The following is a 26934-nucleotide window of genomic DNA, read 5'->3' as shown; positions in this document are numbered from 1 at the left end:
GCGGGCGCCAGGCAGGGGCGGGCGCGCGCGGCGCGGCCAATCAGCGTCGCCCACGACCCTGCCCGGAGGAGCTGGAGCCGCCGCTCGGTTGGGCCCGGCCCGGAGCCGCCACTGTCGGGACCGGGGGCGGTGACGGAGGAGGAGATGGTGTCCCCCGCTGCCTCGGCCGGGCGCCTGGGCTCCGCGCTGCCTTTCCTGCTCGTGCTCCTCGACCTGCAGTACCAGGGTGAGCCGGGCCGGGGTCCCTGTGGGGCTGCGTTGCAAGGGGGGCTGTGCAGCGGCCCGTCGGGGTCGGGCCCTCGGCCGTGGTGGCGGTGGCGGGGGCTGGTCTCCCTTCCTCCGTCCCTCCTGCCGGGGCTGCGCGGTGTCCGCCATGGCGGCGGGGCGCACACTCCACACCCCCCCGCCGGCTCCCCGGGCCCGTGTCGTCTTGAGGGGGGACATCTTTCGGGCAGGGGTGTGAGGAGGGAGGTACGGCGCTGCCAGCTCATCGCTCGGGGCTGTGCCGAGGGGTGCGGAACGAGGGCACGGCCGCTGCCGTGACCTGTCGGGGTTAGTGGGAGATCCTGGCGGGGCGCTTGGGGGCGGCTCGCTGTGTGTGCGCTGCCCGGCCTGCTCCCGGACGGGCTGGGGCTGCCGCCCGCCGCTGCCAGGCCTCGGGTACCCTAGGAGTGTGTCCTCGAGTGCAGCTGGGGGACAGCAGTGGCCTTCTGTGCTAGCCGTGAATGTCCCACTCCCGTGTGGATTTCGTGTAGTTCCGAAGTTCAAAGGCTTTTCCAGTTGCCCTTCTCAGCCGCAGCCAGTGTTAGTACCACACTTAGAGCTTCGCTGAGGCTTTGATGGTTGCGTTGAATTGGTTCTGGTTTTGTTTTGTTGTTATGGTTTCTGTTGGTTTTTTGTTGGTTTTGGTTTTTTTTCCTCCACCTCTCGCCATTAGTATTTGAAGTTCAGCTTATCTGTGCTTTGTGTAGCTTATTTACTTTCATAGTATCCTGCCAGCAACACCTGTGTAGCCAGACTTCTATTCACAGGCTGCTGTTAATTTCCTAACTCTGCTATAGAATGGTGCTTACAGTCAGGGTTTCACCTGAGGGACATTCTTTACCTGCCAGCGGCAGATGGAAGTGGAACTGAAGCTGTCAGCAGTCAGAAAAAGGCTATGGGCTTAAGGAAGAAGATATAGGTTAACATTAAAAATTCAGTTGATACACTAAATAGTGCAGCTGGTCAGGTGGCAGCAGGAACATACTGTGGGAAAGACACCCTGCATTAGGCCACGCACTGTGGTGTCAAGTTGCCTTTTTTTTTTTTTTTTTAAATATGCATTCTAGTGTTGTTAAGAAGACAAATAGTAACTTTTGTCAGAGTATACTGTTTTTCCCCCCCTTAGAATGTGGTGCTCCTGCTGAGGATTCTTAATTTAGAGCTGCCAGCCTATTTCAAGTGTGTGGTTTAATGGCTATTTGGGCTTAGCACATTTCCTAATTTGAGGGACATTGTCTTAACTTCAGTTAATAAAGATGTAGAGTACAGTAATAAACTGAGAAATGGTAGTACTGGATCTTAATTACTGAATTCACTAACTTCTTCATTTAGGAATTAATTTTTCAGAATGTGTAGTTAGAGAATTTTTTGTGGGGGTTATGTTATTTAAGTATCTAGATATTTTTACCCTCACATATATTACTGGTATTTGAGCTCAAAAGATGTTCATAGTCACATTTAAATTTGTATCTTGATGTCTTTATAATAGAAGTCTGCCTTTTGTCATCTGATTCATGAATCTGGAAGAGTCATTCTGTATTAATTTTGTATCTCACAGTTGATAGCAATGAATACTATTTATATCTGGCTGGTAAATACACTTGGTAAAAACGTTTTTGATTCCTCCTCTTCACCTCAATTTGTGATGAATTTGGCACAGATCCTCTTTTGGGAAGATTCATTCTTCACTGCTGTGAAGAAACAAAAAGAGGTGGCTGAGGAGGAATAAAGGAGTGTTGTTCATTCAACCCCTTTCCTCACTAGTAGCAGGAGAAAGGAAATGTAATATGGGGAAGAGTAAATGGGCTCTGAGTATACAGAGCCCAGTTAGTTACTGTCAGACCACAAGCGTTAAATGTTTCTTTTTCTCCGCTCAAACTTTTTCCCCCTAAGTTTGGGAGCTTTTTGGTTTTTTTTTTTTTTTCCTTGGCCCCAAATACAAAGGCTGCTTGAGGGTGAGGCTTTTCTTGTCTGCCAGTCTTTGCTGTGTTTACCAACTTCCTTTGCAAACGGAGGGAGTGAAAACTTGATGGGTGGAAGTTGCACATATCTCTACTGTATGCTCTGAGGCTCCTTGTGAACCTCAGAAATGTGGCTTCTGAAACTCTTGGTGCTTGCTTGTATCTTACTCAGCTCAGTGTAATTCTTGAAAATCATGTTAGCAAATGCACCTAAAGCAATAACCAAGCTGTTGGAAAATAACAGCAAACTTGAGATTCAGGGTCATTCTGATAACAAAAATGTTGCAAAAGCAGACTCTCCTGACAAGATAAGGCAATCATTAAGTTCATTATAAAAAATAAAGGTTTAGATGAATGCAGTTAAGATTAATGACATGAATGCTGCTGCTTTATCGTTGAAACAACCACCTTTGGTACACAGCAGGAACTAATTCTGTTTATTTTCATAATCTTGTTACTCAGCTTGGGAACAAGATTTAGGAAAAAGTAGGTGGAAATTCTACAGGGGAAAGACAGGAATGTGTAGACAAATGCAACATTTTTAAACTGTTCTCAGGTTGCAGGGCTTTCCTGAGTTCTTTGCAATGTGGATGGGACCGATTATACAGGGATGTAGTTCAAGTCTGTAGACTTAGGTGCCTACATATTAGCACCAATTACCCTAATAAAACAAAAATTGTGCCAGGAAGTTATAATTTATTTGAAGTGAGTGTATTTAACTGGAAAAACAGGTTAGCTGCACCTGCTTGTCTTCCCTGCACCTTCTGATTGTTGTTCCTTGAACAATTGTCAGGGTTAGTACCAATTATATGGAAATATTCTGGGGGGTTGTGTTTGTTTGGTTTCTTTGTGTTGTTTTGGTTTTTTTTTTCCTTTTTTTTACTCTTAGACTCTAGCCCCAGACTTGCGAGGACTCCAGGCTCTGAATTTATCCAGAATATTTGACTTGATTTAACAGCTCATGTGTGTGGGGTTGTTTGAGGCCCAGGGTGAATATTTAACATTTAGGCAGTCTTTAGAAATTATATTCAAATTATAATACATGGAAGTTTTTAAAAATAAATTGTAAGCTTGCATATCTCTTGGGTAAATTTAGTTTCTTGGTGGAGCATGCAGGGCTTCTTCAACTGGGCCTGTAGTATCCAGCTCACCAATGTGTATCTGCTGTAAGGAGCTCTGTGGGGTGGGGTTTGGTGTTTTTTTTAATGCTCCAGCTGAACTTTACTTCTTAGGCTCATTCCCAGACCAAAGAGTGCATAGGTTCCCAAATAGGTTGCAGAGAATTTGAGTCCTTGGACTCCTGTGCTTATGTTATCAGTTTTCAGATGTCTCCTGTGGGCTGCTTTATTGAGAGCAATTGTTTGCCTACAGCCAGAAAATGAATAAGCATAGATTTCTGTGAATAAACAGCTCAAGCATTGGGTCAGTGCAGAGTGTTCCTGAGAAGTTATGGTAAATGTCACTTTTCATCGTGGTTAGGCTGATGATGCAGGCTGCTCCTGGAGATTCAGGCACCAATTTAGGATGTTCAGCAACTTGCAGAGCTGAGGTTTAATGTATAGTTTAATGTATTTTACAGGGAATCTAGAGGACTTCACAATTTGCTTCTTTATTTATCCATGTTGCTCCTGCTTTTATTACTTGTTTGCTATCAGTGGGCACCTTTCTCATTTGTTTGAGTAATTGTCTTCATTATTTTCAAGGAAAAAGATGGCTCTTCCACCTAAGGTATTATGTAACTGTAAAACTGTACTGTAGACAGCATGTTTAAAAGACACTAAATTGGGTAGGTACATCTTAATGTGGAAATATGTGTTCTTGGAGCTATCCTGATGTGACTGAATGTAAAACAAGGGTGCTTGAGACTGTGGGAATTGAATGCCCTATTTGGGTGGATGGAAGGTTCATCAAAGAGCAATTTATGGCCCAATTCTAGGCTACCACTCCCAGCTGGCAAGTTTTGAAAGATTTCAGGTGTTTGTGTGGGGGGAAACAGGAGGGATGAAATTTAAGAGTTTTTAGTTGGTATTAGGTCGTGTTAAATACTTCAGTCTGTTTATAGTTTTATACCTGCTTTACTGCTAGCATGCTTCCAAAGCCAGGGGAATTTTTGGTGAGGCTTTTTCTCAGTTCTTAATTGTTTCATTGTGTTTCATATACTTGCTTTGTCATTTTAAAGGACACTGGACTACTTGATGATTGGAGCTTTAAGCTAGTGAAGGGAAATGGGCAAGGAAGAATGTCCTTTTTTGCTGCAAATTGGACACATAAAATGGGAATACATTTTTTATATGCCTAGAATTGACTTTAAAATGAATCATTTAGTAAGATCCTCAAATAATCATTACTGATCATGTAGGCAGTTTTAACTCCATCTACTTTAACAAAAAGTATTCACTGGAAATTTGGGACTTCATGAAAGCAATTTCCATTAATTAAAAAAAAATTGCTTTCTGTCATTGTTCTAAAACAAATAATTGAGTTGAGCCCTTGAATCCAGTGTACTGACTTCTTGTCAGTCTTTTAGCAGATAGAACTTTCTCTAGCGGATGTAGATGGGATTTTGTTCATTTTAGTAGAGACAGCTCAAGGATTTTCTTGTAATGTGGAATTAAAAGAATTATGAGCTATATCATGGTGTAGAAAGGAAAAAATAAATTAAGATCCCAGGTGTTGAGCGCTCCTACATCTAAAATCGTGATGATTTGGTGGTAAGAAATTGCTGTTTGTTCATTACAAATACATTGTGGTTTAACCACCTTTCATTGTGAGAAGTTTGAATATACTTCAATCAGTTGTACTGTAACATTTTTATTTGGATTCTAAAAAACAACTCTGGAATGCTGCTGCATTTTTGTATTTAAAGTGCGTATCTGAATCAGCTCAGTGCAAAACCTGAGTGAAATAAGTTATAAATCATTGGGTTTTTATATAATGTGCTTATCCAGGATTTCAATATGTTGCCTTGCTTAAATCTAGGCATAGGGTATCCTCTTAATAAATGAAATTTTTTCTAGTGTGGAAGTTTTTTAACAGTCATAAGCTGGTGGGTAATTTGTAGTGAAATTGTGCCCTGATCTGAAGACTGCAGGAAGCAGGACAAAGGGAAAAGCTGCTGCTGAATGAACAGAGTTGATGTACGTGCAGCACGTACCTGCACTTGGCTGCTCATTTCTTCTCAATAGTCTTTCCCTGTTGGTTGAGCAGCAGCAATTTATTAGCTTTAAACTCAAACTGGCACTTCAAAGACTTACTAGTTGAGTATGGTTTTCATGCTACTGGTTAAAGGAAAAAGGATTGAGAATTTTAATTGTTTGTCTAAACTTGCAGTCCTGTAGAAGTTTGCCCTGGAAATTGCAAAGATGAGACAAGTGTAGTAGATGAGAAGCCAGTCTTTAAGTAGCCAAACAGTTCTCAGTTAAGTATGAAGTTACCATCAGGGTCATGAATTTTAACTTAGAACCTGTGTGTGTTTGCTGCATGTGTGTGTTACGAGTCCTTTCCAGATCCTTCTGAAATTGAAAGTCAGAGTATGTTACTGAATGTGTGGGTGTGTATTTGGTGCCTTGTCACAGTGGGGTGCAAAGCAATGTCTTTTGTGCTTTGATGCATTCTTATTGGGACATGCTATGAGGTTATTAGACTGCAGGGTGCTTTACAGAGTCTCAGAATCCCTTAGGTTGGAAAAGACCTCTGAGATACCTGAAGTGCAGGAGGATGTGACTTCTGCCTCTGTCAATAATGGTTTGTTCCATGTATTGTATTATCACTGTATGTGTTTGCTGTAATCAAACTGTTCATTCAGAACCTTCATCTTTTTGTTTTTCTTTAAGGAGCTGAGTGTGGAATAAATGCAGAAGTAGAGAAACAACTTGAAATGGGGAAGAAGTTATTGGCTGCTGGGCAGCTGGCAGATGCTTTGTCTCACTTTCATGCGGCCATAGGTATGTATCTCAGCGAGGTGACTCTTGTACTGAAGTACCTTTGGGTGGGTTCTTCCCACTCTTTGCTTCATGAAATATCCTGCTTTCTTGCAAATTGCATTCCATGAATCACAGAATTTGGGATATCTTTATACAGCAGTTTGGACAGAAGCCACCAGAGATGCAGTAGAATATTTGTGCTTTGGTTTTCATAAAAGAAAACTGTTAAATTAACTACACGATACATAAACACTTCAGTCACTGTTGTTCTAGAAGCTAGCTGCATGAAAGGAATTATAATTGACTCTGATATTATTTGATGAGATATTCCCTGTCTGTCTAATCCCATCAAGATCAGGTTTCATCTTTATGATGTTTTTCAAAGTATGTCTTTGAAAGGCTGACTTTATCCATGCTTTCTCTTATCCAGTGCTGTAAAAAATTCAATGTTTAAAATAGTGTCTCTCTCTCTTCTTATTTTTTCTTAATTAAATCTTGAAGTAGGTGGTATCTCAGTGAAACTGGTGCTGCAAGTTTGAGATACTGAGTTGGCTGTGGAGAGCAAAATTGTCCCTCTCTTGTAGTCAAATAGTCAGTGTGTTCTTGTTTGGTATTGTGCATTTTCAGCAAACTGAGAAGTTAAATGTTTGCTTTTAAGAATTTTAAAGCAACTTAGCTGATGAAAATCCTTTAATTGAAGCATAGAGACAGCACCAGTAAAAAGCATTGTCCATTAACACTACAGTTTCTTAATTGCATGGTACTGTTTTAAGTTGTTGGACTTTGTTATGATGTGTACGAGTGCATTTTTTTTCTCCGTGAAAAGAATACTGTGAAGATGTTATACATGATGAGTTGTACTGTTGATACTTTTTAATTTATGCCTTGGTTTAATACTGAGATATAAAGGAAATATGGGTTTCTTCTGAGTTATTAATATTTTCTTTGCATTCTCCAAGATCAACTTCCCTTATATAAAGAGACTGGAGGAGGCAACTTCTTTTTTTTCTGTTATGGAAGTTCCTTGTTCCACCTAGATGCAGTCTGTTACTCCTTTGGTTTGTATGTTGCTGCCAAAGCATTTCTGTGGGGTCTGTGCACAGTTAGTGCTACAGCCTGACTTTTTCCTTTATAACTGGTTGGCAAACTTGGACTTGGATTGATGAGGAGACCAGAGCAGTTCAGTGTGTGGCTGTGGGGGTCCTGGTGGTGTTGTAGAGGCAGCAGTGGTGTGAGGTGCCTGCGTGGGTGAAACCCACTGCTTTGCCAGCTGTGCACGAGCAGCTTGTACAAATATGGTGTGACCACCTCAGTTGTGACCTTTATGGGATTCTTATTTGGATGCTGATTTTAGCCTGGTTGCCTCATTTTCATCAGCCTTCTTTGGATTTTGCCTTTTTGAAAAGATTTTAAACATGGTTTGCCAACTGTGCTTGTGAGGAGGTAAGAATTCTTTCCTGGCTGTACTGCATCGTTGTAGACTGTGAGGTAAATAGATTTTTCTGTCTTGCCTCAGCCAGTCTATTTTTGGTTTTTTTGCAAACATCTGAAATAGATGAGAACTGCTGTCCATATTGCCTCTCTTCAGTTAAATTTTCAACTCTTTCTTCCATCCCAGCTTATGCCTTCTGTCTGGGTGTCAATTGCTGTTCATTACTGTTGCTGAAGTACTGAGGCAAAACTATGTGTCAGATAATCATCTGGTGCTGGAATGTGCTTTCTATGTTAGCTTTTTCCTACCTTTCATCCTTTGTGTATTAATCAAGTTCCTTTATTTCAGCTGTCGATTTGTACCTAGTGTATACCTTTAGGGCTCAGTGCTGCCTTTTTTTAAGGGTATTAACAGTTGAATTTATCTGATGTTTATAATGCTGACATACAAAGAGGCATACAGCATGGGAGTGCCTGTTAAATTTCAGCTCTGGAGATTAGCATCTTCACAACCAAGATACTGTAGAGGAAGAGTGCAGATAGCTTCTTCTTGGTAATGGAGGTGGCCAGCTATGAAACTTCGTTGATGATAGTAAGATTTTCGGTGGTGCTGTTTCTTCCATTTATTTTGAAGTTCAACTTCAGCCTCAAATGATGTGAGGAGGAAAAATACTACTTCTGTTCCTCAGATATGGATGTCCTTGTCTGCAAATTCTGGATTGATTATTAGGTTTTTAATAGTGTAGTAAAAGGTTTTCTGTATTCCAACATTGGGTTGAAGACCACATGCATATTTGACCTTCACTCTCAATTATTTGGCATTTACAGTATTTGTGTAATCTTTATTGTTAAATAATTAAACTGCATAGAAAATACTTCTGGCATAATGTTGCAAATTTTATGTCTTATTAACGTATACCATTGTTTTCAGGGCTTAAAAGTCAGATGATATATTTTTAGTCATTACAGTTCCATTGTACCAGAAATTTCAGTAGCTTTAAGATAGTATTCTGATTACTGTTTGTTCATTTGCAGAGGGAGACTCTGAGAACTACATTGCTTATTACAGAAGAGCCACAGTGTACTTAGCCATGGGCAAATCTAAAGCAGCAATTCGCGATTTAAGTAAAGTGGTTGAATTAAAGCAGGACTTCACATCAGTAAGTATTACTAGAACTGAAGATTGTTCAAGTGTAAAAAAAAAAAACTGCTTCAAAGAAGGTTTGGCTTTTTTTTCAGACTTTGCTCAACAGGAATAGAGAATACATTGTCCCTCAGAGGGCTTTAAAGTCGGTCAAATAATAGCAATGGTTTATGTGCCTTAATTTGCAACAATGTTGAGTACAGTCTAGACAGTTATTTGAGCAACTACTAGTTTAACTAAGTTCATGGATTTATACTAAACATTTCTCTCACTTGTGGTCATTCTGTTCACCAAGGCTTTGCCGTTTGGGATAAGAAAGCACACAGATGCCTCTGGGGTTTTTTTTGTCTTTATCAGTGTTAGATTTGAGGTATCTGTTCTCCACAGTAACTGTCCTAATCTCATTGAATTCCTGTGTGACTATTGCAAGCTCAGATCTGCTTACCCCTTTGTCCATTCTATGTACTATATGTGGAGGCTGCCTTGCTAGTTGGAAACTGATGCTGAAGTCCTCTCCAACTGATTCTCTTGCCTCTTTTTTGTGGGCAGTGGCATGTCCTGTATGGTTGACAACAAAGGAGCAAATGTTAAATTCACTGTTGTATGAAAATATTCATATTAGAAATCAAAGTCTTCTAAATCACTGACTTTTCTTTTTACTTAGCTTCTATTATTCTGAGAGTTTAATGAAATAATTAAATGTGTGAATTGTTTATTATTTCTGCTATTTAATATATAAGCAGTTATAATCAGGAAAGTGGTGTAAAGTCCCATTCACTTTGATTTGTGAAACTTCTTACATGAGTTCTTTTCATTAAAATTGTCTGCTTTTTGTCCCTCAGTTCTGGTGCAGAGCAGTCCTTTGCCATTGAAGAGGCCTTATAAGAACATTATTAAATCAAAAAGACAAAGAATGAGTGTCATGATCCCTGTTTCAGCTTGTTAGCTGTACTAAAATGAAACTTGTGTTCATACTTTGCTCAATTCCCATTTGTAAATAAAAAGTTATGTTTCCTTTCAGGCAAGATTACAAAGAGGACACTTATTGCTTAAGCAAGGAAAATTTGATGAAGCAGAGGATGACTTTAAAAATGTGGTAAGTTGGAGACCAGTGTGGAGCTACATCACTACTTTTGAAGGTTGGCATCTGAGCCAAGGTCACATCTGAACTCTTGATGCTCTATAGAGCATGTGCTATCTAGACCTGAGTTTGTCTTTCCTGTTCTTTGCAGGCATAGTGGCTAAGCAGCTTTTGTATGAATAAATGGCCAGTGAAGTTGCAGTATAGTGATGTAGATGGAATGGAGTGTTGTCTGAAACAAAGGAGCACTTGGGAAAGTCTTTCCTGTATGTCCCTGATACTTAATGATCTCTGCTTACTGGTAGCTGAAGGGAGCAGCCTGCATTCAGAAAAGAGTGATGTAGTTGAACTCTGGTTTACATCACCGTATTGATGTCTCCCTGGGAAGTCACTAGGGTCATCATGCATCAACCTTTGCAGGTTCCTGTCTCTTTTTACCTGTTGCAAAAGAATTGTTGACTGTTAGTTTAGCCACTGAGCAGTTAAATCAGTACATTTCAGTGGCGTCCCTCTGTCTCCTAATCTGCAGAGTTCTCCATGTTCGTGCCTATCTGACAGTACTTTCTCTTCATGATCAAGAATTGTGCAGCTTCCAGCTACAGGTAGTTGGATATTACCCACCTAAAACTCACTTGAGCTGTTTTTAGTTTTGAGTATTTTGTGCATTTCAGCCCTATACTGCAAAGCTAAACTGAGCTAACCCCAGAAAAAAAAAAGCTCTCAATGAATGTGAATTTAAATTTCCTCTCTATTGCACAAAATTCATGTAAATATGAGTATACATAAGAAATGTTCTTCATTCTTGCTTGCTCTTCAAGAGTTGCTAGTTTGAACAGCTGGTGTGTCCCTTAAGCCTAAAGAAGAAGAATTTGCAAGGTAACAGATGCTGTCTTGTTGGCTGTCTCTGAAGAGACTGATGACAAAAGAAGCTGTGTGGTCCAGATTGCAGCTGTTTAATGGAAATCTTACTAGGAAGTGTGGATGACAAAACTGGAATGGTTATTCTGTATGTTCTGCAGGACAGCTATGAGGAGTGGCTCTTGCAGGTAGAAATGCACCAGGCAGTTCTTGTCTGTAGCAGAGCTCCAGCAGCTTATTCTCATGTTCACGTAGCAATGGCACCTCTGGCTGCTTCTTCCTCAGCAAGTTCCTGAGGAGTGTGTGGTCTGAGAGCAGCACAGCCCTGCTGTCTGCAAAGCTGGGAGAGAGTTGTTCAGCTGGGATTAACCGAGGACACAGCTGCTGCAGTAACAGTTATGCAGTGTCAGGGTTGATTGGGAGTCTCTGTGTGCATCTCTTTGCAGTTACTGTTTCTTGAAGTATTGCTTAATGCTGCACATGGAATTGTTTCTCCAGTCAACTGTAAAATATCTTTTCCTATTGCCAAACCTGCTGCAAAAATTTATATGTTGCTTTTGGCCAGTCAGATAGTTACAATACTCAATCAGGCTTTAAGTCTGAAGTAGAACAGAGTTTCTTCCCAGAAGCTAATTTAGGAAACGAGCATATTAGTTCTTAATCTGACTTCTATTTTCCTTTGTTCTATGAACAACATTGTCTATATACTTAGAGTGGTCTGTTTTGAAGAGCATAATTTTCAGTTAAGTACAATATATTCAAGCAAAATGAGTAAATACTAAAGTAGTAACTTGCAATAGGTTAAATTGTTCATGTGTGGAGTGGGTTAAATTGTGCTACATACCTTGAAATCTTTAAGTAAAATACCTGTTTCTTTGAGGGGTTTTCCTTGTTTTCTAAATCTCGCAGATTTCTCATTCCTTCTCTTGTAGTCATGTTCCTTAAAAAAAGGTCTCAATAATTTAGGAGATGCAATCATTTTTGAGGGAGAGAAGGCAAGAAAAATTCAGCCCATCTAAATGGAGGGAAGGATGACAGGTAAACTTTCGCAGCTTGTCAGACCAGTGGCTTTGTGTAGAACTTACAAAAACGTTATAACTATTCATATAAAACAATAAACCTGTCCTTTAATGTGGAAAGAAAATTCATATATTCAAATTCTTTCTATATAATTTCATAGTATCAGGAGAAGGTTTCATGGTGCGCACCCTAAATATCTTTAAGTGATTGATTGTTGAGCAGTTTGTCTGTATATTCCTGTCTTCTCTGGCATATTGGTGCTGGCTGCCTTGTGAGGCAGTGCTAGTGTGAGAGCAGGCAGTGGAAATGCCTAGCTGCAGAGGATACAGTATTCCTTTTTGGGAGCTGAGCCTCTTGAGATTCAGCCTTCGTGTGTTATTTTTAGCTATCTTTTTTTTTTTTTTTGTGCTCTGTACTTTCCTGTTGGCTGAAATTAATCACGAGGTTTGGCTAGAGGGTGTGATTCAGACTTATGCCTTCACATATTAAGCAACACTACATTTCTAGAAACCTCTCCTTTTGGCCTACAGATGAATCAAGCTGATTAAATGTTTTACATGGGTCAGGTTTTCCACATGAAACAAGGAGTAAGCAGAATTCCTGTGGTGATTTTCTAAAGTTGTTGCTCATGCTGTATGAATAGTAATTATTTCTCTGCTATAACTTTGCTTTAGTGTTCATATGCTTTAATATCAAGTTCTTTCTGTTTGGGTTAGTGGTTTCTGATTAACAGAAGCCAGCAGGACAGATCTGAGCGTGCATCAACATTCATGTCCAGGGCCTCGAGCCATGAAAGACCTGAAATGTTTATTTTACCTGTAAGCATGTGATTTTGACTGAAAATAAAAGGGATATTGGCATACTTTCATTGATGGAAGGCCTTCTGGAAAGGTGACAAAAACAATGCAAATCCTGGCAGCCCTGTGTATGTGCCTTTAAGTGTTGTCAGTGACTGCTTATGTTCCAGAGGAAATGCTCATAAAAGCATTTGAGGTGAATTCTACAGAAGGCGCAGAATTAGAGCAGAACTTCCTCCTTGTCTATTGGAAAGTGAGGAAAGGATGAAATTGTTATATTTCTTTCAAATTCTAGTCTCTTTTAAGACCAGCTGTAACACAATGCAATTTATTGCAATAAATACTGTAAATGGAGGTGTCCTAAATAGACAATTCTGTCTGCCTTGGAAGAACAAACACTTCAAGGCTCGACACTGAAGGCACCGCTTCTAGTTCCACTAGGTGTCAGCCAAGACTAAGAGACTGAGCTCTGTACATCTGCAAATTGCTTCCTCATCTAAACCCTTGCCTGTTGCAAAATACATTGGGCAACAGCTTTCCATGGTTAGTTGTTATGTGTAATGGTACTGTTTTGGATGTAGGTGGGAGAGGCCATCTTATGACACTGTAAGTTAATCAAATTGGGTTAAGTTACTGGGCAATCTAGTTGGCTGTTTGAGGCTCTCTTAACCCCATCTGAGATATTTAATATAACATTAGATATTTCCAAATACATTCCTCTATGCTACAGTGATCATCTGTAGCTTCCGAGCTAAAGAATAAAAGGTATTTAAATATTTCCTTGTTTTTTTTCTCTGTCATTTTAGCTGTGTTACCTGATATGTTACCAGTGCAGGGCTTTCATCTGTGCACTGTCCTTGAGTGCATGGATGTCTTGCTCTTAGATACCACAAACCATGGAGGTTTCCTCAGTTCCCTTCAGGATGTTTTTCACAAACTGAATGAGCTGGCTTCTTTTTGCTTTAGTTAATGTTACTTATTAAAGCATCATAGCAATATGCTATTACTTGTTAGGAACTTATGAGTATGTATTTTCATCATACTGTAGCACACGCTCAATGACTTTTGTATGAATGATACCTTGAAAAATTTCCCTGTCTTTAACTGGACATGTTGTGCTGCCTAAAATTACCTAGGATGATTGACTCAAATGGTCTTGGTTACTGTTGGACTTGCCTCCATGATTGTAACATTGCTTTTGATATTGCACTGACATTTTCTCCAAATACATTACAAGAAACATACTGTGAGTCTAAGGAGTGTGGTGTTACCGTAAGTTTTTATGGAAGTGTAAGGCTTATCCATACCAAAGGCTCTTCATTTTTAAGGAGGAAATGCTGAGAAATTAAGGAAGAAATCAAACAAGTCTACTGGAACTACGGAGTTCAGAACTTCAGAGAGTTTTGTAGACTTGGTGTTTTTTGAAATTACAGGAGTAGAAATTTGCCTCTGCTACAAGCTCCAGATTTTAGGGAGAGAGTGGATGCACAGCATCAAGGGCTTGTAGGCAGAGTTCTAACCAGAAGAAAAGCTTTGTGAGGCTTACATTGGGAATCTTACAAAGAAAGAAAACTCTTTAATCACATTCCTCTCCTCTTGCTGAAGGATAACATAGGGAATAAAGGAGAATTTTCAGGTCTAGGTACAACTTGACTTTTGCCAGGTGAAATAAAAAATTCCATAGGGCTCAAGATTTTTAAAGAGGAATTGAAGACCAAGTGTGGGACTTGTGCATGATTTTGGTATAGCATTTAGGCTCTTTCCTTTCATATACTCTAGTGGTAGAACCAGGGGAAATTCTGGTAAAGGACATCTGAGGGCTGAAGTTGAATTATGTTAGAGACATAAGAACAAAATACATGTCTTTCAAGAACTTACTGGTGAGAAAAAGAGAAGTGGCCACTTCAAGATAAATGAGGAAAGAAAAAAGTACTGGATGTGTTTGAGTGACTTCAGCTCACATTCTGTGTATAGAATGCAAGATAATACAAGTTTTTACTTCAAAACAAACAAAAAAAAGTCGTGCTGATTTGTCCCTTTTAGACTTTGAAAGTCATTCTGATCAGCAGCAAGTGTGAAGTCAGTGCTTCTTTCAAGCTGCAGTAATGCTACAAATTCCCTGACTTTGCAAGGGAGCGGCTGAGATTGTCTCTGGCCACGTGTATCTTCCTGGGTGATAGTAAAGTTGCCTGAAAGATATTTTTAAAATTTTTCTTTGAAAAGATAAACCTGCCTAAATGAAAGAGGCAAGTACAATGTAATGACTTCCACTTGCTCAGAGAGAGGGGTTAAGAGAAATGAGAGTCCTTGTAGACAAAATGTTAGACTTGTTTAAAACTATGTAAGAAACAGAATGCATGACTGCCCAGCTGAGTCTTTTCCCTGGTTGTAGCCACTTAACTTGCTGCTGCATCCAGTCTTTGTGAGGAAGATGTAAGAAACACAACTTCACAGTAACAACTGTCTGGAACATGTTTCATTTATTTCTGCTATGAAGTAATAAATATGTATAGTGCTTAAAGGGAGAGATGCAATTAGGCCACGTGATTACACTGTCTGTTCCTGCTGAGGAGTGCAGCATTTAACAGCTGATAGCAGAAGTAAATTAATTAGGTTACAGAGAGGTCCACAACGTCCAGCAGGTGATGGGGGACAGTGACTGTTGTGTTTGATGTGTCCAGTGATGATTGATCAGGCATGAAAAACTGGGTTTCTCTGACTTCTGACGTCTTGCATTCAATCTCAGAATGTTTCTTTCTTCTGAAGTTCAGAGGTAGAAATGCTTCCTGTGGAGTTTGGGAACTCACTTTATTCTCAGCTTTAGGCAGTTCTCCATTATATGATTATTTATGGAACTGAAAGAGATCCTTGAATAAGCATTTGAGTCTCTTTTCTTGTTCATGTTTGCAGCTCAAATCCAATCCCAGCAATAATGAGGAAAAAGAAGCCCAGACTCAGCTGACAAAATCTGATGAGTTGCAGCGCCTACATTCACAGGCATTATCTGCCTACAAGCAAGAGGATTATGGAGCTGCTATTTCTCTTCTTGATGAAATCTTGGCAGTAAGTGTTAAGTCAAATGGTACTGTAAAAGTAAGAGCTTCTGTCATCTTTGTTTTTGTTTAATAGTTTCTTTACTGATGTGAAAATAACTTTGGTGTAACCAGTTTAGTTTTGCTGAGCGCTATGGATCTGTAACAGTGTTGGAGAGGGCTGAACACTAGCTGCAGAAGAAGTCATAGTCTGTCTTATAGGTACTTCAGTTAAACTTCAATTACAGATAACTTTATTGATTATACTTTCCTGTTTTTCTACAATTTGTTATTCTTGGGGAAGCTGGGAAGAAGTTTTTCTGAAATCAATGAAGTTTTGCCAAGTATAGGAGTTACAGGGTTTTTTTAATCTGGATTTTTCATTGTATATATGCAGACAGTTTTAGTCTTGAGAAAATGAAGCAAAAAACACTTCAAAAAAACCCCACAAAATTAAAAATGTAGGTAGCTAGCTGAATTTTCATCTTGTTCCTTAGGTAGCTGTATTTGTTGAATTTTAATTGGTGTAAATAGCCTGATAGGTCACGTGTAAATAACTAATCATGTGGGCATTTTGTGTGTCATATACTAATGACTCTGCACATACAAATTAGTGCTGTTGACTTGGAGTTTACAACCTTGGAGCTTTTGGTGATGAAACTGCCACAGTGCAGGAATTGGTTTATGGGGAGGTAGCGTGGAAAAGCAGGAAAGCCTCCTCTAAGAAGATAATTTCCAAACAACTTATAAGACTTAGACAGATTTAATTCCCAAAATCAAATTTTGATAGGCAGTTCCTCATGAGTAATTAGTTTTGCCTTACTGTGAGAATTTTACCTCTCTTTATTCTTAAAATCCAGATATTAAGGTCAAACTTGGTGGAGCTGCATCTTACCCACAGGCTTCTTCCTGGAGAACAACCGACAGCTTGGTCCTTGCTGTTCATTACCTCTATTCTTTTGGGAAGATACAATAATTTATGATTCTGATATCCTTTCCTGGAGGCTCAACAGACTGTCCTAGTTTAAGCAATGCCAGTAGATTTAATTCATCTCTCTGCATGAGTTCATTGCATCATTTACAAAATTTTCAGGCCTTTGTTTTTCTGTTTGGGCAGGTGCATCACAGCATCCACCAGGAAGCAGAGATGCTAATTTCATGAGCTCTGCATGCAGCTTGAACCTTATGCTGTTGCAGTTGGCAAAGTGAAATTAAATGGGAGTTTTCTTTTGGGGAGCAAAAGAAGTGAAGTGTTATGGACCAAAAACAAGCTTTAATTTTGATTTCTCAAGGTTTGTGTTTGGGATGCAGAGCTACGGGAACTTCGAGCAGAGTGTTACATAAAGGAAGGGGAACCAAGCAAAGCCATTAGTGACTTGAAAGCTGCTGCCAAATTAAAGAATGATAATACTGAAGCCTTCTATAAAATCAGCAAAATATATTATCAGCTGGGGGACCATGAATTATCTCTCAGGTAATTTTACTATTTGCTCTAATCATTATAATTGAGACAGAAAATATAATTATATAGGCAATGATAAATCATGAAGTATCTCTTGTGTGAGGTTTGGATGGAGAATCAGCTGTGGTCTAGATCTGATAAAGGGAGTTTCATTCTAGAAACTGAGGATTGGCAGTGAAGAAACCCATGTTTGTTCTTGGCAAGACCAGCCATCAATGGTTCCAGGCACCTTGTTTCCTAAAGCAGAAGCCAGAGTCCCTCTCCATCAGAGCTGCTTACAAGTGCTGTTTTCATTGTGTTTCTCCTAGAAGGAAATGCTTTTCTAAATTTCCTCTAGTGGAATTTTTCTTTTAACCTTAAACCTCTGTTGAATTTAAGGTGCAAACAGAAGATGTCTACATTATGTTACAAGCTTAAGAATAAATAGAAAGTACGTGAGCTTTCAAGTATGAAGAGCTCGGGGTGCAGAGCTGTTTGCTTCTCATTCCTGCAGACAGTCCTGGATGACTTTTTGATAATGCCCTGTCCTTTTATTCATACTGAGTTAAATTTAAGGTCTTATTCCCATATGTCCCTTGTCAGTCTGGCAGATAACTGCCCTTGCCCTGTCTGGACTGTTCAGTTTGTGCTCTGTGCCTAGCTGCACAAATGATGGAATTCTTCCTATTGCACAGGAGTTGTTTCTGTGCCAATCATAATTTCAGATGTGCTGCCTTCATCTCCAGAATCCTTCCAATATTATTTCTGCCACAGAGTCCCTTCAGTAAGGTGAAGAGAACGGAAAAAGCCTGTGTTTCTTTCCTTGGCAGATGGAAACTGCATGTGATTATACTTGCAAAATTTTGTTTTATAGCTGGCCAAAAGTAAACATGAAATTAATTGATTTGCATTAGGCATTCCCTTTCCAGAGCCTACTTAATCTTGTGAGCTCATAGGTCACTTCTGTGATGACTTTTGGGAGGTGGCTGTCCCTTTGCGCAGTGATTTCATGGGTAGGTGGTATTTAAAAGCATGATTGAGGGCACTGTTGAAGAGCAGAACGGAATCAGAAAGAAAGGGATAAGCCTCTTTCCTTTATTCTTATCTGATACCATTAATTTTTGCATCATGAGATACGCTGAGAAAGAGTTCTATGGCTCTTGAACTTGCTGGGTGCTATTTGTTATCCTTCCCTTAGCTTCTTCCTCTTAAAGGCCTAATTATTTTCAGACTGTAAGATATTTTTGTCTGGAACAGAATAAGATTTTGTAATCTCTTCCTGAAATTGACATAGTGGTTGTGCTATGATGACTCTATGGGATCCATAATGTTTATTCCCTCATATGACTGCATTCTGGAGGCTTTTTGGGGTTTTTTTTTAGACTTTGTTTTATTTTGACACACATTTTCACTAATCAGAGTCTGATTAAACATTCTTCATGGTGAAACATCAGCCTCAGGCTTGGCTGAGATTCCATCAAGGAGGGTTGTGCCTTAGTTGAGCTTTCGATTTCAAGTGACATAAAATACACTTGAATGTAGGAATTTTGTAATATATCTGAGTTAGAACTGATGGTAATTTTCCTATCTATTCATCTGATAACTGCTGAATATAATTTCTTTCACAGAGTGCCTTTTTCTTCAAAGGTACTCTTCAGCTCTTTAGTCAGTTATTTATGTAGCATTTAATCTTTTGTGTGTTTGACAATACAAAAGAATTAAAATCAAATCCAGATACGTATCCCTGTATGTTTTGGAAGACTCTTTTTGGCCTTACTTTATATTAATATTTGAGTGAAGGGAGAGATCTGTGGAAGAACTCAAGTGTTATTCTGAACAGTTTATAAATGCTGCATTATGTCTCCTGGTAAAATTTCATGGTATGTGGTGACCTAGGTGTGTTGTTTTGGTGTTTTCTTTTTCGCTTCTTACCTCCCTGTGAAAAGTGAGGTCCGGGAGTGTCTGAAGCTGGACCAAGACCATAAGCAATGCTTCTCTCTCTATAAGCAAGTAAAGAAACTCAATAAGCAGATCGAGTCAGCAGAGGAATTCATCAAAGAAGGCAGGTAAGTATTCACTGATATATATAAAGGAAAAAAAAAATAGAAAAAACCCACAATTGAGGCACCAACTTACTGATTGAGTAGCTGATTAAAGTGATGCTTTTTGCATGTGTCAGTTGAAGTGGGTACTGAGCAGAGCTCTCAAATTACAATTAAAATAAATATTGACTTGCATAGCAACTATTCTATTCAGATTCCTTCTGATGCCACCGTGTCCCTTTTGCATACTGAACTTCTTTCTGCAGCAGGTAGTAAGACAAACATAGGGATGGGAGTTTTCAGCTCTCATACATTATTACTCAGCACTGATGGGAACCCCACCTGGGCACTGGGCTCCCCAGTGCAGGAGAGATGAAACTACTGATAAAGTCCAGTGAAGTTCCACTGAGATTGGAGGTGAGGAGCATCTCTCTTCTGCAAGGCAAGGCTGGGGAGGCTGAGAGTGTTTGCCCTGAGACTTCTCTGCTACAGGGGGATTTCATCAAGGTACCTGAAGGGAGGGTGCAAAGAGGGTGGAGCCAGCCTCTGCTCGGTGGTGTTCTGTGATGGGATCAGGCCCGTGGGTGCAAACTGAAACATGAAATTCCCTTGAAACATGAAGATATGCTTTTTGCACTGCCTCATTTCCACTGGTGCAGGTTGTCCAGTGGGGGTATGGAGTCTCCCCACTTAAGAGTTACACAAAAGCATTTTGGACACAGTTGTAGGCAGATTTCTGGAGGTGGCCCTGTGTGGGCAGTGGGGTTAGATGAGAAGATTTCTAAGAGTTCCTTCCAACTTTAGCTATTCTGTGATGAAAGGACCATATCTTAAGACTAAAACCACTTAGTAACTCTGCAGTGCCTTGATGGCAGAAGTGGCACCCTGTTCAATGATAGACAGTGCCTTCATATTCTTGTAGTTCTTGCTTTACTTCACTTTCGTGTTCCCAAGCACATGACATCCAGCTGTAAGGACCCTGAGCAAATAATTAGATATTGTCAAGGTGGCTTTTTTTAAATGAAGTACATCAGGAGTGTGAATAAACAGAACTGATGCCAGTTTTACTAAGCCAGAATTTGGACTCTTTTCGCTTATTTAATACAGCATCAGTGAAGTTTCGGGGAGTCTGAGAGCTTGCATTTCTCTAACTTGTAGCAACCCGTGAATTCAGTCTCACTCTTGTATTTTTAGGTAGATGTTCTAATCTGTTTCTCACTCAAGCCATGTAACTTTAGCATTTTGAGGCCTTCACAGCAAAATAACACTTGACTGTGTGACTTGTGAAAAGAAAAGGAGAAAACATCTGCCTGATTAAAACTGGCATAAGGAGCTTTTTTGTACCTCTGTGAATAGGTTCCTTTTGTAGTGTGCAGATAATCTGGACTCTTACTGTGAGCACAGAACTGAGTCCATCTCAGGTATCAGTGGGGGAGATGCTTATTTTGAAGTGGAGTGTCATGTTGGACAGGAGGCAAGTCTGGAGACCCTTGGCTGTGCATTGTGAAGGATTGCTGTTGTTACCTTGTGCATAAGCCTGAGTGCAGGCCTAGTGCCTGCTCTTCTGTCTCAGCACAGAGAAGGGAATGGGAATGTAATTCTTGAAGTGCCTGCAAGTTTTCTTTGCACTGTTGTTTCACACCTCAACTTTAAGGCTATTGAAGGGAAGGTCCTTTGGTAGAAGGATGGGAGAATCTGTGAATTTTAAGAATTTTTAAATAAAATGCAACACCCTGAGACAGTGATTACATTTCATGATATTACGCTTTATGGTTTCAACAGGTATGAAGATGCTATCAGTAAATATGAGTCTGTAATGAAAACTGAGCCAGAAGTCCCAGTTTATTCTACTCGTGCCAAAGAAAGGATCTGTCACTGCTTATCAAAGGTAATTCTGCTTATCTCCCTCTAAATGTCTTCAAGACAAACATGAAACAAAACTTCCACAACTACATGAGTGGTTTTACTTTTGCCTCTCTAGAATCAGCAGTCTACAGAAGCCATCAAACTTTGTTCAGAAGTTCTGCAGCTGGAGCCAACCAATGTGAATGCCCTGAAAGACAGAGCAGAAGCTTATTTGCTAGAAGACATGTATGAAGAAGGTACACTTTTATGCCATTGGCACATGCTTAATGTCTATGTTTAAAATGTAGTCAGTGTTTCAAAGGCTTTTTTTCAACATGCACTTTGATTCTACACCATGTTATCCTTAATTAGACCTGGTAGTTGCAGATTTACAAAACTACTTGGTGGTAATTTTGCCTTGATTAGTGTAAGTGGAATGTACTTGTTTTATCTACAGCAGAGTTGTCTTTACAACAGTGGACTGTGTTCAGGATGTTTTATGAGACTGTGCAGATTACTCAACCCAGAGACATTTTATATAATCAGCAATGTCAGAGAATTGCATTTAGGTAAAAGGTAATTAGAGTTAGGGTAATGTAAATCCATTTTAGGAGCTTCATTTTCATGTCTTGAGATGGCAGCATGAAATAATACAGTTCTCTTCCCTAGCATGTGCTGAGGGCAGAGGAAGGTAACAGCCATTGCTTCTCCTTCCATGGATCTCTGTAGTCTTGCTCAGAGAGTAAATTGATTCTATTCCTGAGGCTGCATTTTCCATATGGAGTTTCTGTACTATGCATCCTATTACATGGAGTGATAGAAATGACCTCTGAGATTATCAAGTCCAGCCATTAACCCAGCACTGCCACATGCACCACTACACCAAGTGCCTCCAAGTGCCATATCTACATCACTTTTCAGTACCTCCAGGGAGGGTGACGCAAACTGTAGCGTTTGGGAAGAAAGAAAAGTTTTTTAACAAGGTTCTGCACAAATGCAGACAGCCGGCCTGGTCTTGTGCTGGGGCAAATGCCTCCCTGTTACAGGATATAAGGAAACAGAGCACATATCTGGGGTCTGGGAGAGCATATTTCCTGTGCTGGTGCATGCTGGGCTTGGCCTAGCCTGCTTCCAAGTGAAGAACCATGCTGGAGCAGAACTGTGCTTCTCCAGATTGTGTAACATCTCCTGTGCCTTCCCCCTGCCCTTGACAGCAGCGAGGTGGATGTAGTTATCCTCTGCCTTCCAGCAGAGCCTCCATCAACAGCATTGCAGCCCATTACTGTTCATCTGCCTGGAGGTGTCTGCATTTATCTTTTGATGGCTGGTTTCTCTTTGCCATAGAGAACACCAGAGCAATTAAAATTGTACTCTCATATTTAAAGGGGTAAAATGATTCTCATTCTTCCCTCAAAAATATTTTCAAGCTGGAGGCACCTATTTTCCTGTTAAAGGTAGGAAATTTCAAAGTACTTGTAATTCAGAACTTTGAAGGTGATTATTGTTAAGTGTTCAAGATGCAATTCACTTTGTATAGCTGTGTTCATGAGATGGTTTTAATTACTTCATAATCACATGGGATCCAGGGCTTGTCTATGGAGACAGATGTTTAATGACTCCATTTCTGGCATACCTCATAAGTACAGGAGTCTTATCTATCTAGAGCACAAGTTTTGTCAAAAAAGGAAAAAACCTGCCTTGCTGTTTCAAAATTGGTCAAAACATACTAATTTTTGTGCTTTCTTTTTTTCCCCTCCCTACTCTACTACTGTAGAGGCTTCAGTAAGAGCATAAAGTGGTTTTGTTATTTCTGTAACAGTCTTGGCATGGATGTAGGTTGTCTGCAGTTACTCATATTTGATGGGAAATTGGCCATCATTCCACATACAGAATTAATCTGTCACCATTTGAAAAACTCAGGCAAGATACCAAAGCCAGCAAAGTTGTTTAGAGATACAATATCATTACCTTTTGAGAGATCATGAAGATTCCTGTATTGAAATAATGAGAGTTAGATTTGACTGAAGTATTTAAACTGAAAGTGACAGTGGGAAACAGTTGTTCCTTTCGTGTCATGGAGCAGGATGAAAGGAAGTTTCCTGAAATAGCAGGCCAGTAAGAAGCAGCAGTGACTCTTCTGTTTGCTTGTGAGGTACTACTGCTTTTAGAAATAGTGACTCAAAAGAATTGATTAAATATCTCAGTTGACATACCAGGAATTAGTAATAAGTCTCCTGGCTTTATAGCAAACTTCTTGTGGTCATGAAGTTGCCATTTTTTTCCACCTGCTTCCAACCTTCACCCCTCAGATGGAGAGAGTAATTAGTTCTCCGGAAGAGGAAAATCCCTACAGTGAAGTGTACCATCAAAATGAAAGAGGGAAAGGGCAGTGTGTACTTGCAGAGTGTGCTGGATGCATTCCCTCTGCAGTGTGCAGCACTGAAACACCTTCCCCTGTGCTTAATGCTTGCAGTCCTTAAATAAGGGAGTTGATTAAGCAAAAAAGAAGAGGAATCTAATACTGCCATGGCAGGTAGTTGATCCCTGAGCAGGTTTCCCTTCATGGTGATGTGGTCCTCAGTGAGGCTGAGCAATCGAAGCTGCATTTGGCAGGATGTTCTCCTAGCCCCTCCTAGTATTACCTGAAGCACATGAAGTTCAGTGGGGCTTAACATTATTGGTGTAATAAAGCAGCATTATGAAATCCCTGCATTTTCACTGCTTTTATTAGTTTTGATAGCATATATTCAGCACAGATATTAGTGCACACTCCTGTTTTGGGTTTTTTTTTTTTTTTAATGACTGGACAAATTATTAAAAATACAGGTAGAAACCAGAATGCTTTAAGCAGCAAAGGCAATGTCCTGTGATGTGAAAATAAATAGAAATTTCGTTTGATTTGTAGTAGCCTAGGAAATTGTTTGGGCTCTGGCAATACTTTTTGGAGGGTTTTTTTTTCAGTAACTGAAACAAGATTGCAGTAGTATCAGATGTCTGGGTAATACAAATTCATTAGCACTTCCTGCTGTCTTGCTCAGAAACAGTGAAAAACAAATGTAACACCTGCTGAGAAATAGCATCTGCTTGGAAATAATCTGATGCAAGTACTTTGTCTAACTTGAGAAACTTAAGAGACTTGGATCTGCGAATGAGAGCTTGAGGATTATTGTAACAGTGAAAGAAGAGCAGTCTTATTAAAGACTTCAACTTGCTTCCCTTGATAAATTTTGATATTAAAGAATATATCTATGTGGTGTCTTAAGAACTTGCAATAATACTAGGATTTCCTTAAAGAAGCTTAGACCTCAAATTTCTTAAAAATTGTCGTCTCTTCCCTTCATTCCTGAGAAATGAAACTCTTGAAATAAAAGTGAGAGCATGCCTTTGGGGAAAAAACCTCTAAAATATAACTTTGCATATTATGCATGCAGAGGTGTAAAAAGCCAATATTTGCCTTTTGCTAACAATATGAACTTACTGGTAGTCTGAAATCTGTCTTTATAGCCACTAAAGAGGAAGAGACTTTCTATTGTGTTGATTGAGTGCAGACTGGGGGAGAAGAATGAGTATTCATTTAAGGATTCTGGTTAATTCATCCTTCAGTTGAACAACAATGTGGGACTGATGTGCAGTGAGCTTTCCAAGCACTGATTGCTGAATCTTTCTTCTTGGTTTCTGTCTTCATCCCAGTCCAGGATATGCATTATGTTTATCCTTGTGGCTGTAGTAATGTCCAGAGAATGTGGTAACCTCCTTGGTACCCTCCCTTCTTTTTCATTTCCCACAAGTGTGATGAACCTAAAGAAAGAAAATTACCTAATTCATGTGTGAAAGTGAATTTTCTCTATTCCATTATTTTCTAATTTAAGAAAAAGTCCCAAAACATGTAATGTTGAAACTAAAGTTTTGCTGTTTCTGTATGGTAATGATATAGCTTCAGTTTTGTTGAGTGGCTGAATTCTTGAACTGGAAGTTTGTAGAGTAGTAAAACCTTTTTTCATTGCCTTTTTTTTATAAAAGCTATTAAAGACTATGAGACTGCTCAAGCCAATAGTGAAAATGACCAACAGATTCGGGAAGGGCTGGAACGTGCCCAGAGAATGCTGAAGCAATCACAGAAGAGGGATTATTATAAAATCCTGGGAGTAAAAAGGTGAGATACTAATTCCAGAGATGATGATGTGAAAGGTGGTTATTTAAACCAGTACTTCTAGGGCTGATCACTTGAATTTGTTCTGCTGAGTGTTAATTTTTGTTCTGTATCTTGCTGTCTTCACTCTTCTGCTGTACTAATTTTTAATGTTCAGCTTGTAAAGTGGCATTTGTTTACAATTCCTTTAGAAAGAATGGAAAAACAAGCAAGAAGAGAGGAAATAAATTCTTTGGGAAGAAATTCTTAGTATAGATGACCCTGAGTCATATGGATGAGTTGGGGAAGAAATGAAGACTGGCAACAATTACTAAAAGTAACAAAAATTGTGATAGATAGTGTGATGGATCTGGAAGGACTGACTGAAGAACTTCCCTTGCTAATGAGGAGCAAGCAAAGTTCTGAACTAGTCTTGGTCGTCCTTCCAATTGGGAACTAATTTGATCTGCTTTTTATTATTCATCTGATGGCAAATTCCTCAGACTGAGAACTATATTCTGCAGTCACTGGCAGTAGCATCTTTCCAAGAGAAGTATATGGGTGGTGAAGGAGAGAGTGAGCAATCTTTGCTTAAGGTTGCAGCTTGCTCCCTTTGTTTTGTGTAGTCCTCAATGCCGCTTGCAGAAGGTTAACAGCACCTCATAACTTTCTTGATGCTCTTAATTGGTGTCTCAGTGTTTAAAATAAACTTTATTAGTGTGGCATTTGGGCAGTCAGAAAATGAAGTTATCTGTAACTTTATCCATCTAGAAATGCTCGAAAGCAAGAAATCATAAAAGCTTACAGAAAGCTGGCATCCCAGTGGCACCCTGATAACTTCCAGAGTGAGGAAGAAAAAAAGAAAGCAGAGAAGAAATTCATCGATATTGCAGCTGCTAAAGAAGTCCTCACTGACCCAGGTAATGATGCAGTGGCTTCTTATTTTAGTTACTTTTTTTACATCAAGGTCAAAACAAACATCTACGTCATAACAAGCATTTCAGCTTCCCTTTTTCCCTTTCTGCCCTTACCCATCTTGAGAAAGCAGTACACTAACACTTGTATCCAGTCTGTTGTGGGAAGTCAGATGTAATCTGCACTTACTGTGATTCAGTGACGTTTGTTAAAAGTCAAATAGAAATTATATTTTGAAGGTGTCTTCTAGGGATAACGTCTTATAGAGATTTCTAGGATTGACCAACTCTGGATATACTTATGTCAAGGATGAGTGTGTCTCCTTGTGCTTCGAGTGCTATTGCAAACTGCATTTAGGTTATAACAGCAGCTGAAGCACTCTGGGGAAGCCCTGTTATTACTGTACCATGATTCCACCTGGGTTTTGTTTCCTCCAGAAATGCGGCGGAAGTTTGATGCGGGAGAGGACCCATTGGATGCAGAGAGTCAGCAGGGTGGCAACAACCCGTTCCACCGGAGCTGGAACACGTGGCAAGGATTCAACCCCTTTGGTTCTGGAGGAGGACCATTTACATTCAAATTTCACTTCAGTTAGAGCCAAGACTGTTTCTGGGTGGCTGCTGCTGTTTTTTACTTAATTCATTGAAAAATAAAAAGTCTCTCAGTTCAAGACCCAAAATCTTAATTTCTATAATGTTGTCCTTAACCCAGAGTCTTACTGCACTAGAGGAAAGCTCCTTTTTTCTTGTGTTGGGTTTGGTTTGTGTTGAGCTTGACAAGCTCACGCTGATGGGGGTTGTGCTGCCTATGTATTTGCTGTGGGTATGCAGGACACTTTTATTCCTACGGATGGAAAAAACAGTAAGATGCTACTTAGGACAACACTTTAAATTTAGAATTCAAGTATATGCTTAAAGATAAAAATGCATGTAAATATTTTTGTGGATTGGGGCCTAATAAACATGGCAAGGGTAGTTACAGTAGTCTCTACGTTAACAAACTGTTGGTTGTGCTTAGCAGAATGATCCATCTCCCAGTATTTTTCAGAGGA

General features: G+C 39.7%; 1 protein-coding gene across 1 annotated transcript; it reads left to right on the top strand.

Moving 5' to 3' along the window:
- Positions 1 to 26562, top strand: DNAJC3 (DnaJ heat shock protein family (Hsp40) member C3). The gene is made up of 12 exons (XM_064712616.1): positions 1 to 226; positions 6059 to 6169; positions 8615 to 8739; positions 9745 to 9819; positions 15390 to 15542; positions 16804 to 16985; positions 18899 to 19018; positions 20777 to 20882; positions 20976 to 21096; positions 24860 to 24992; positions 25740 to 25888; positions 26321 to 26562. Exons 1-12 carry the CDS (start codon positions 145 to 147, stop codon positions 26476 to 26478), a joined length of 1515 nt encoding a protein of 504 aa, XP_064568686.1. The 5' UTR covers positions 1 to 144; the 3' UTR covers positions 26479 to 26562.
- Positions 26563 to 26934: the final 372 nt, after the last annotated feature.

Source organism: Zonotrichia leucophrys, chromosome 1 (assembly GCF_028769735.1).
Source record: "Zonotrichia leucophrys gambelii isolate GWCS_2022_RI chromosome 1, RI_Zleu_2.0, whole genome shotgun sequence".
NCBI classification, from domain to species: Eukaryota; Metazoa; Chordata; class Aves; order Passeriformes; family Passerellidae; genus Zonotrichia; species Zonotrichia leucophrys.
The sequence above is the reverse complement of the archived record's forward strand: the minus strand, read 5'-3'. Positions and strand labels throughout refer to the sequence as shown.

Coding starts and splice junctions, on each gene's coding strand:
- DNAJC3 (XM_064712616.1), top strand. CDS start 145: ATGGTGTCCCCCGCTGCCTCGGCCGGGCGCCTGGGCTCCGCGCTGCCT. Junction 19,019..20,776: donor GAATTCATCAAAGAAGGCAG/GTAAGTATTCAC, acceptor TGGTTTCAACAG/GTATGAAGATGCTATCAGTA. Junction 25,889..26,320: donor AGAAGTCCTCACTGACCCAG/GTAATGATGCAG, acceptor TGTTTCCTCCAG/AAATGCGGCGGAAGTTTGAT.